General features: G+C 41.0%; 1 protein-coding gene across 3 annotated transcripts in view; it reads left to right on the forward strand.

Annotated features, from left to right (window-relative positions):
- GRIK1 (glutamate ionotropic receptor kainate type subunit 1) overlaps nucleotides 1–10,716 on the forward strand; it is a 324,503-nt gene extending 313,787 nt beyond the window's left edge. Inside the window, exon 15 of one of the 3 annotated variants that reach the window (XM_019525354.1) lies at nucleotides 10,244–10,411. In XM_019525354.1, the coding sequence (XP_019380899.1) occupies nucleotides 10,244–10,326 (83 nt within the window). In that variant the 3' untranslated portion in view covers nucleotides 10,327–10,411. Of the gene's footprint in view, nucleotides 1–10,243 lie in introns of all 3 variants that reach the window. The other 2 variants (XM_019525352.1, XM_019525353.1) reach the window with 2 other exon arrangements.
- The last annotated feature ends 1,271 nt before the right edge of the window (nucleotides 10,717–11,987 follow it).

Below are 11,987 nucleotides of genomic sequence, written 5' to 3' on the forward strand. Positions count from 1 at the left end.
GATTCCTAGAGCAGTCTGGACCCCCCACACTCAGATGGGCGATGGTATGGGGCCACAGATGGGCAGGGAGCAAAGTCCTGGAGTGGGACAGGCAGGCAGAGCTGAGGCTGGGGCCAGGATTGTGCGGCAGTGACACTGCAGGGCCAGGCTGGGGCACAGCTGCAAACTGCTCCCTGCACGATGGATCATGACTGGCCCAACCCAGGAAGGGGCAGAGCATGCACCCATGAGCTGGGCCCCAGTGCCCCCACCCCAGCACAGCAGCACAGGCTGGTCTGTTTTCAGATTCATCATGTGAGGAGCAAATTGCAGCTCTGCCTACGCCCTGGCAACAAGCCCATGATCTTAGCCCCAGCCCCACCTGCCCATCCCGCTCCCAGAAGCTGTTTTCCACCTGCCCGCGGTCCCATCCCATCCCCTGGCTGAGCGCACCCTGCCTCTGGGAGTCCTGGGTCAGTCTCCATGGAAACCCTGTTCACCTGCTCCATCCAGCACCCCTGACAGTGCTAGATGGGCTGGGATGTCTGGGCAGCAGGGCTAGGTCTAGCAGTGGTGGTGACAGTGGCAGCAACAGCCAGAAGGAGCTGCCATCACTGGGGATGCCTGGAAGCAGAGTCCAGCCACCATGCCATCCCAGCCTCCCTGTGCACAAGGCTGAAGTGGGACTGGTTGCACGTGTTACCTCCAAGGCTGCCCACTGAGCATGGCTGAGGGACCTGCTGTGGGACAGATAAAATCGCTTGGCAAGCCAGATCTGGCCTGCAGGGTGTATTTTGCCCACCCCCTGATTTAGAAGCACATCAGGGAATAATAAAATACACCCATCTTGAAAAATGAATACAACATACTGTATTTGATTTTTAAATACCACTTGATATACACACAGTAATCTTCTTGTCATTCCTTGGGTAGACCAACATTTTCAGGTAAGAAAAAAATATTTACCTTTATTCCTTCTTCAGCTAAAACTGATGAAACCCTTTGCAGTATCATTAGCTGAAACTCTGATTTATAGGACTTTACTGAATGCTTTTGCAGAGACTGAACAGCGAAGTCCAGATGATTCTCTAGAAATGTTGGAAAGCAAACACCTGCAGGGCTCTATTAACTTTCTGAAGACCCATTGCATCAAACCAGTGAATTTTAGCTGACACATCTTATTCCCAGTGTCAATATTTAATGAATTTTAAATCCTCCATTTAAAATTCATTAGACAAAGCCTCCGAGTAACTTGCACTATATCACCAAATCATATTTATTACTTACATGTAAAGCCAGTACTCAACAAAAGCATCAGAAAGGGCATCTGTTTACTATTGTACGCATACTTTTTTGATCCAACAGACTTCAAGGGAATTACTTTTGATTCACACCTGGATAAATTAAAAGAGACTTGTCCCCACTGTATTTCTAAGACACAGGTTTCCTTCATGGTGTAGCTGCCTTTAAAAATCAGGATATCAAATAATACTGATTTATAAAGCTTTTTCAGTTTTTTACATAATAAAAATACAAATTACTAGGAAGTTGTCTAAGAATTTGTTTTAAATAGCAATGCTGAAACATTTGTGACCATATATATTATCTATATAAATTTAAAGTTGGAAAAATGCGGTGAACTGTAAAGAACTACTCAAAACAGCTTTTTAGCTAGATCTCATTATATCCCACCATTTTCACTATTTCATTTCCCAACTTGATCCTAACTCCCAGCACTCGTTGTCCATGACAGTTTGCATCCATTTGTTGGGTACTTATATTGATCCTTGGTGTGTGCTAGGGTATCTGCATTTATTTTTTAATCTGCTGGCACGGTTCCTTTGTACACTGCAGTTTACACTTGTGACCCAAGTTAATGAACTTTTTTTTACTGAGGGACCATGTTTGAGCTTTATTGCAATTATACACTTCTTACTGATTGACTTCAAGCTAAATAGATGAAGTACTCCAGAAGATGCTCTAAGCACCCTAAACACATTCCAACTCAGCCCCGTTCTCTTGATTTTTTTTAGGCTTTAAAACTAAGACAAGAAAATATCATTGTCTGTTTCTATTTTGCATTATCAATTGGTCAGTTTTATTTGCGATTAAATGTACTTCCAATAATCTCAGTGGTTTACTCTGATTCCTCTATCAGTTCTTAAAAACCCTGACAGGCTTTTTATGACAAAGAAAGCAGTCTTAAAATTTGTGTGTGTTCATACCCCACTTAACACCTTGGAAGAAATGAACTTAGTCATGATAAAATTATTCCTAGTAAATAACTCTTATAGTCAGATTTCTTGAAGAGAGACCTGAGAACTTTGATCTGTAATACACTGCAAATTTGGGTCTTCTCATCAACACCTAGTGCTTACAAAAGGTAGGTCTCTCTGCACACATCCTCTGGCTTCGATTCAGCAGAATCCTTAATACGCATTACTTCAGATGGAAAATAACTTTAAACCCAATCCCTGTCCTCTGAAGTCTCAAAGGAGAGTAACACTGGCTAGTAGGGCTGTGTGAAATAGCACCGTTCCACTTCGACTTCCCTTTCGATGGAACAATATTTTGTTTCGAAAGCACTGTTCCATTTTATTTCATTGAAACTTTCGATGCTGTTTCAACGTTTCGCCCATAGGCTATTCTGCAGCCAGCGCTGGGAAGATCGGTGCTGCCGCTGGCCCCAGCCAACAGCACCAGCATTCTCTGCTCCAGGAGGCAGATCGGGGACCCACATCCCCGGGAGCAGTTTGGCACAGCCCTGGCAGCCTTCGTGGGGGTGTGGGCAAGCCCCTGATCTATCTGCCAGATGACAGGAGGCTGCTGCTGCTGGCTGGGACTGGTGTGGAAGCCAAGTAAGCATGGCTTCAGAACTCGAAATGTTTTGAGTGCCCTTGTGTCGTTTTGAAGCTGTTTTGAAGACTTTTGTTTCATTTGATTTTGCTGTTTTGAGCTGGAAACCCATCGAAACAGCTTTGAAACAAAACACCAAGAGAAATTTCGCACAGCCCTACTGGCTACTGTGCTTACTATTTTAATCACTGCTATGCCAAATAAATGTTTTGGGTTTCAGTTTCCTATTTGCCAGTTTCCTAAATCCTCATGCAAGTTTGCATAGATTTATAGTCTGAATGGTGCTGCTGATTTTTTAGATAAATATCTTCACATCTGAGAGAGAGGCTACAGGGATCTAAAAAAAAAAAAGTTATATTCTTAGTAATAGGAGTCTTTACTACTTGCCTGACAGTGCCAAATGGCATAGTAGATTTCATCTTGCCTCTGGGAACCATTTTAAAGCAATTCTCTTGCTCTTATTCACTTGCTGTTAATGGAATTTCCTATCTAGATATAAAGGTGTGGTAAAAAAAGCTCACGAGCTACTTAAGAATTATACTAGCAACTGAGTATGTGAAAAGCAGGAGCATGAATTGATCTTCAATAGCAAGTACAAGTACAATGTGAACTTGGACCCTGATTCTGCAAGGGACTGGACTACCCCAGAAAGAAGCAAGGCATTTGCAACTTGTCTTAGTGGAGGTTGATGTACTTGGTTAGTTTCAGGAGGTGCTCAGCATCTCAAAAATCTGGCCCATATTATGAAGATAGTCAAGGAGCATTCAAAGACTCTCCACTTAGCAGAACTCTAAGTTTAAAATGCAGCTATATACAGAGCTTCAAATATGTGCAGTTTATTCATCAGAATATTTTGTTTGCCTTCTTAGAACTACAAGCCCTGAAAACTGCATCTGAGATCTGACAGTCAGGACAAGTCTGTTCTGGCTTGTGTATTACCATTACTAATGCAATCGGTGGGCTCATCTACACAAGGCACTTTATTCAAGATTAGAGCAAATTACTGCACAGTAAACATTACTGTCTACATGTGCAGACACTTACTGCGCAGTAATTTGCTCTAATCATGAGTAAATTTGCCACCTGTAGATACAAGTAGCAAATTTACTCCTGATTACTTACTGCACAGTAATGCATATGTAGACAGCTGACCAGAAGCAAATGTGCTCCTGGTCAGCTGGGCAACAGGGGACAGGAAATTGCTCCCTGCCCCTGGGACCTGCCTGCTGTTGGGGCAGGCTCTGCCACTGGAACCCAGGCAGGGACTATGTCCCCCTGTCCTGACAGCAGGGAGCCCAGATAGTGACATGTATATACTTACTCATGAGTTTGATAAGTTATAAGCCAGTCTGCACAGTCAGAGCAAGGGGAGTGTGAATCAGAAAAGTGCTGAATGGGCACAAAGTACAAAAGTAATTAGTCAAAAGACTCCACATCTTTGGAGTCTGATTCTATTCCAGCAAGTGACCACATGAAAATGAGACAGCAAGACAACCCATATTTATCTTCTCTCAGTTATACCCATAGCAAATCTTCAAGAAGGATTTTTCCACAAGCTATCAGATCTGGAAACTCACTGTCTGCTCTGGGAATTAACCTGAGCTGCTTCTTTCTTGTGCACCAGTAGTGGTTTAAATATTACACAGCTCAGATATTACACTCTGTAATGCTTGTGCAACCTCATTAGTCTACATTTTGTACAGCTTGTATTCAGATAAATTCACTTTTTTATTAAAAAGTGAATATTGGGTGTGTCTACATGAGACATGTTAATGCACATTAGCCTAATTTAATGTGCATTACAGGTACACATCTAGACGTGCTTGCTCGTAGTGTGCATTGAAAATGGTGAAGTTAGGCTAATTGCACCTAAATTTGATACCTGAAAATGCAAGTATCAAATTTAGGTCCAATTAGTTAAAGTGCATAAAGCGCGTGTAGATGCAACCTTGCACTAACTTTAGTGCTGGGTCTGCTGAGCCACTAGGGGCACATGGCAGGGCTTCAGGGACAAGTGCGCTAACTTTAGTGGCAAGTCCCTGCATGCTTAGACACCTGCCAAAATCACTTAGTGTGCATTAACTTTAGTCATGCTTAAATGCACGTGTAGATGCACCCATTGAGTAACAATAGATGTGAGGTGTCCAGGATAATACCTCCATAGTAATTTTTTAATGAAGAAGCATGCTTTATAAATTCTGATATTGTTTGTAGTAGCTTACATACTAATCTGTATAATTAGTTCTTAATGATAGACTACTCAAGTAGACTTCTGATGTACTACAGCAGTTTTATTTTTACCAGGCAAAAATATGTTTAAACATTTTTCCCCAATGTCCTTGGCACAAAGATCTTTTCCCCCCAATATTTAGCATGTCTCATTGTTCCACTTATGTGCATTATTTAAAAAACATGGCTACCTGGGTGGTTGCCACATTTCTGCCTTTCTTTCTCAGTGCTGCATTATTAGCTGCATCCTGGTCAGATATTCTCCCAGGATAAATTCTTCTTGTTATTGAATGATTTTTCTAATTCTCAGGTATGACAAAGCAACTGTAGACTGAGCTTTCTGCTCAGCTTTAATAAAAAGGTAGTAAAAAGTTTTGTCACCACAGGCAGACTTACTTCAAAGAATAATTTGTGACACATTAAAAATCAAGAGGCTCAGTTTCTGTATCCTCATGATCTTGTCTTTATTATTATGTATTTGAAAGAAAAAAACATGACAGAGTCAGGGGCTATTACAAGCTCTGTTTAAACAGAAACATCATTGCAAGTCCAGGTTGTCTTTTCAGAGTGCACTTCAGAATGTCTGAGAAGGGGGAGGGAAGATAAGAGAGGCATGACCGAGCCCCAAATATTCTGGCCTTTTCAAATTACTAGTAGAGCCCACCATCTCATCCCACCTATTGTCCAAGAGGTGATAGGACTTTGTAGACAGAGAAAAATATTCCATAGAGCAAATGTGTGACTGTGTTGATATCCCATCTGGACTCATTTAAAAGGGTCTGTCCAGGTTCCTAGTATTACTACTATATTTACTTCATTATTTTAGGACATTTTTAAATAAAAACAGTGCCCATGGCAAGTGATTTCTTCCAGCACATTAAGTCAATCCAATATTGGAACTGTAACAATTGACATGCTTCCAGTAGGTATAGCACTGGAAGCCGGAGTTGGACAGGACTTTGGAAGTTATGTGAATTCTGCAGTTTCCACTCACAAAGTTTTTACCTTCTGTGTAACAGCAGGTTCATAATGGCTAGGCACAGACATTACACATAAACCGGTATAAGTGACTGGAAACTAGTCTAAGCCAGTAACAGAACAGAAGTTCAGTGCACAGACTGATTTATGGCAGAACTCAGTTTAAGATAGACTTGGATGGATGTAGTATGAGATTTGATCAGTTTAGGTTAGAACGGTTGATTGAACTTCTGTTCCAGATCCCTCCTGATTCAAGTTAGGTCACAATCCCTCACCATCCCAGGCACCATTACAGACCCTGCTAACCCCCCCCCTCACAGGGCAGTTGGGTTAGCCAAGGCCCGATTTTGTCTGCTCTGGCTAAGCTGGACTGACCCTGCCCCCAGGCTGTCACACAGCTGAGGCAGTAAGGCCTCTGGTCCCCAGCCCTGCATCCTGCCTGTGCCCATCAGCTGGGTGGGGCAGTGGGGTGGAGGTGAGGGAAGGGACCCCCTGACTTGCCCCTCCCAGCTGGGGTCTGCACAGCTGGGCAGTCCTGTGCAGCAGAGGCTGTCCCCCCAGCTGTGCCTACCTACCTGGGCTAGGCAGCCAGGCTGGCTCCACAGCCCCCCACTCCCAGGAATCGCAGCTTATTAGTGGCAGAGAGCCCCCCCCCCCAAGCTGGTGTCTGCACAACTGGTGAGGAAAGCTGTAGGAGAGATTCTGTGCTGGATCCCCCTCCTCCCTCCAGCTGACAGCAGAGTTGGGGGCATATGGCCAGCAGCCAATCATGGATGGCCCCCACTTGGCTAGGCTTGGCTGCCCTTGGCAATGTTCAGCATGCTGAGAGGCATGCAGGAACACCCCCTACCTTCTGGCCTCAGCCAGTGGAGGCATCTGTCCTACCATCCCACACCGAAGGGCTAACATATGTTCCGTTTGCTCCTGATACAGTCTATGGAGCTTAGATAAACCCATGTAGATTGGATCAGTTCTGCCTCAGGCTTTTTGAATGTCTGTGCTTAGCCAGTGTATGCACTGTTTTGCTCTCCTCTTCTGGATCCAGGACTTTCTGTAACCAAATGGAGAAGTGTATAATTCCATCAAGTACAGAACTTTGAGATTAAGCCAGGGCCATACTATTTCCTTTTTGTAGTTGAATAAATATGTAAACTACCTACAGGTAAACAATTTACAACCAAGACTGGCAACAAAACGACATTAAATAAATATATATATTTTAACTTTAGCACTGTTGTCAGGAGTTACTGGCTTGGATGAACAAATAAGCTGAAATGTATTTCTGTGACACAATCTGGACATCCAAACCATTCCTAATATAACATGGGTTGTTATTAAGAAGAAAAAAGACCAACTTATGAATAGAACAGACCAATTGGCCATTTTAGATTTTTTAGGAGCTAGGACAAGTCCACAAAGTTCACTAAATAGGTAGCTAGATGTTTAAGACTTCAAGTATTGACCTATTAATTATATCCCTGAAATATATATGTGCAAATACTAGATGTTCTTTATGGCATTAATTTAGTGATATGAAATTATAAATAATGCAATGAGCACAGTGCAATGGGGATAATCTGAATCAGCTTGGACAACTTGTACGTTATTACTGTGCTAGCAGAAACACTTTTCAATCTGTAGTCTGTATGAACCCACACATAATAAACACATGCAGTAAATATTAATTGGTAACAACAGTTAAATAATATAAAATAAAAACAAAAACCATGATCTTCCACTTGATCCATCCCATGCTTATTCCATAGGATTCTTTGCTCATTCTAAATTCTAGAATTTTCAAATCTACAATTAAAATTAAAATAAAAATAAACAGAGAAGAAGTAGCTACCTGGAGTCACTGGGTTAGTGCATTTTTTTAATCACCTGAGGAAATCAGTGGTGATATTCCCTGAAAAGATGACTACTCCCATAATTTAAAAATAACCTCCACATTAGGAAGACACCTTCTTCACCTACTGTTGCCATAGGGCATAGATATCACAGGTTCAACTTGCAAGTTAAATGCTTGAAATTCTAAAAATTCATAATCAAAGGCTCTATGTAAATGATACCACCAGAAAAGTCCTTTTTTATTACCAAGTGCTGATCTGCTAGGCAAATTTGAACAAGCCAGCATCCTGTTCTTGCCCATGTCTGTTACATTTTAGGTCTGCCATAAATTTAGTTTTTACAGATTCTGAAAATGAAGAGTCTCAAAGACTCTTTATGGATATTAAAATATGGACATAACATAATCTAGGTCTATGTGCAACACTGTATGCAAACAAGATTTTACTAGGTATGCAGAAGGCTATACAACAATTTTACATATGAAAAGTTGGTATGAGATACATTTATATTTTTGTAAATATACATACATTAAAGAAACATGAATACCAGCTAAAGTCTGGGTAGATCAGCCTGTAGGATCCGACCAACATCCTTTAGAGAAGGAAAAAGGTGCTACACTTAAAGCTAACCAGAACTGGCACCGAAACTCAGGAAATCCTGCGTTCCTATTATGCTGAAAGGGATGCCCTTTGTGAGGAAAGAAGTGCCTTTCTTTTCTACCCAAGGTGGTATTATGGTGTCTATTTAACATGCCAAGTATTTCTCAGGTACTAGAGCAAGTGGGAAAACCTTGACTTCTTTTTCAACCACATACTCATTTCGTTTTTAACATAGCTATGAGATACCACCAGTGACTCATTAGTGGTCAAGGACTGACTACTGTCAACTTTGAGCTGATGTACATTTTAGAGAAAATCCATATTTGGGATAGAGAAAATGTGTGTGGTTGGCTGTTTGTTTGGTTTTTTTTGAAGCAGCTGTTTTGTAACTACTGATTTTTGGAATGTCAGACAAAATCCTATTGCAGATGAGTTAGGTGGCAAGTGAAGTGGTCAAAATGCATTTTGTCACACTGCTATCATTATTTGATTTAATATATCAATGTTATATTTATATAACTAGAACTATATATAAAAACTATAAGCTGTAGTTATATTATATGTCTATAGATACATAATGGATGGGAGATGGAGAGATTTTATATAGCTGTCCATTATAGTTCTTTCCACCTGAAACATGGGGTTATTCAAGGAATAGGTTTTAATGAATTGTTTTGTTTCTCCCAGAGATCTTCACTCCTTTGATGGTTAAATGGAGCTACATTTTCTAAACCATGTACCTTGCAGTTTTCCAACCCTTCCACTCTTATTATTTCCTTTTTAGACAATATTTTAAAAGCATTTTCTCCATTTCTTTGTAAAAAGAATATCGAGCAATGTATACTGCTTTAGGGATTTATATTATTTTCCTAAGGGAAAAATAATTAAACAGAACAATTCCCACTCAAAGTTATATTTCTGTACTTTAGCATTCATGTCTTTTTAAGACGTAAGTGAGCATAGTTTTAAAATGAAAAATTGTGATTGATATTCCCAAGGAAATTTAGTATCCAAAAAAGGGGAGTCTCACAAATCGAAACCACGATAGAAACCACAAATGTGTTTGGGTAGGATTTTCAAAAATGTCAAGCATTGGCTTAACTCTATTCCTACAGAAATTGAAATTAAATTGACTTGAGTGGTAACAGAGATGGACTAAAAAGTGCAGCTTCTGAAAATCCCATCCTTTATGCGTTAGACTTAACTCTGGCTGAATTCAGTGGGCCTTGACCATGGCACAGTCACTGCTGTGTAACTGACTTTAACACCAGTGTAAATGAGTAGATAAATGATATAGAACCCCATGCCAGAGAAATGTTAATCCAATGAAAGCATTAGAGGTAAAACTACACTGTCAATACAAAACACTATTATTACAACCACACTGATGTAACTTATGGGTGTTGTCTACAACTTCCTCAAAGGTAGCTATTTCCTCAAAACAACAATTACATTATTACTGCCTTTCTTCCACCTAGTGGTGAACTGCAGAAATAGCATCTTACAGACCCTGTGACAAGCTGCTGGTTTGTCTGCTCCAAATCCTGATACACTTTACATCAGTCTCCAAAACCAATGTAAATTACACAGGTATCAATTTACCATATGTCCAGACTTCTGAAACCCAGTGGAAGATGAGGTCAAGACCTACAGCCTGATTTATAGAAATCTAAACCTCAAATTGTACAGAATACGGGCTTGATGTTTATTTTTAATAATTATTATTAAAAACCTTTTCCATGTTCCACCAGTGTCTTTCTTTCAATGCTATAATGGAGGAGCTTGGAATTTCACTCAAGAATCAGAAGAAATTAAAGAAAAGATCAAGAACTAAGGGGAAACCATCGTTCACAAGTATCCTCACTTGTCATCAGAGGCGGACACTGAGGAAAGAAACTATGGCATGAAAAAGACCCCTCCCCCCAGTGAAATATCAGGAATAAAACAAAACAAGGCAAAAAAAAAAATCTGCCTACAAGTTGATTAAGTTGATTATGGTGGGATTTCTGAAAATAGACATTTATTGTGTGCTTCAGAAATGCTGTTTGTTTGTTTTTTAATCTAGAAAAGGTACAGCAGTTAAATGCTCACATAGACTGATGTACTAATAATAATCTGGAAAATATCTCACCATTTCTTTTTAAATGAATTTGTATGCTCACCCATTTTGCATCTCTTTCTCCCTCCCTAAACATTAATGTATGTGATTTCTAAATAAATTTTTAAAAAAGGATACAGAGTCCTTTTTTCCATAATCCATGGGTACTATATGTTTTTTCTTATAGCTATTTTGTCTTAATTATATGGTAGTATTACTTCCCTTGCTTTTTAACATATGACTTGTAGTTGGCAAAACCACAGTGTAAGTCAGGCCTTAAAAAATCATGAGATTAGCTCAAAAGTCTTCATTACAAGATATAATTAAATGCTGGGTTCAATATATTTCCTTTCCAGTTTTGCACCTTTATGGCTAACATTTTGAAGGTTTCCCTTGCAATTGTGAGGAAAAGAAACTTACATTAAAAAGGAGGTGAGATTTTCATATAATAGCTTTAAGAAGAGATACCAGTGATCACAAAACTCATGATGAAATTTTGAGCACTTGCAACACTGTCATTGTTGCATTGCAATGACATTTCTCTTGGTACATGACAATAAAGGAATTCCTGATTTATAAAGCTTCCTTATGAAATACCAGCCAAGAATTTTGTAGTATAAATGGGCCACAAAAATAGCAATGATGACATGAATCTGCTTGGAAATAGACATGCTGATCTCTTGGTTATCACGACCTGATATAGGACTAGCTGTGATTAAGCACAAAGGAGTAGGGGACTTTCTATTGTACCCTACTCAGATATTTCCCCCAGCAGAAATCCTTCTGAGAAAGGAAGAAATACAGACATTCATAGCACTTGTACACGTGAAGTTTAGTCCTTGGGGTTGCATTCTATGCCCCTAAATTGAAATGCTGGGTTTTTAATTGAAACCCAGCATTTCAATTTAGGGGTTTCATCATTGTTACAGCGAGGGGCCGGATCCTTCCCCTCCTTCCCCCAGTGGAGCCTGACTGCAGCCAGGGGATGAGCTGCTGGTGGGCCAAGCGGCAGCTGGGCTGCGGGGGACCCTGGTTCTTCCCTCCCTGGCAGTAGCTCTCCTCCCAAGGCCACCTGGGTGGGCTGCTAGCAGGCCAGGTGCTGCCCCAGCTCAGAAGCAGTACCTGGCCGGATCCAACTCTTCCCCAACCCCAAGCTGGGGCAGCACCCAGCCCAGTAGCAGCCTGCCTGGGCGGCCCTGTGGGGGTGCTGCTGCCATGAAGGGAAGGACTGGGGCTTCAGGGAAGGACTGGGGCTGAGTGGCTCCCATAGCTCAGGGGCCACTCAGCCCACCAGCAGCTCACCCCCTGGCCATGGGAGAAGTAACCAGGCTCTGCCAGAAAAAAAAGGATTGGGCCCCACACTGCTTTTGACTTCAGCAGGTGCCTGATCCTTTTTT

Source organism: Gavialis gangeticus, unplaced genomic scaffold (assembly GCF_001723915.1).
Source record: "Gavialis gangeticus isolate Ggan-Ray unplaced genomic scaffold, GavGan_comp1, whole genome shotgun sequence".
Taxonomy (NCBI): domain Eukaryota; kingdom Metazoa; phylum Chordata; order Crocodylia; family Gavialidae; genus Gavialis; species Gavialis gangeticus.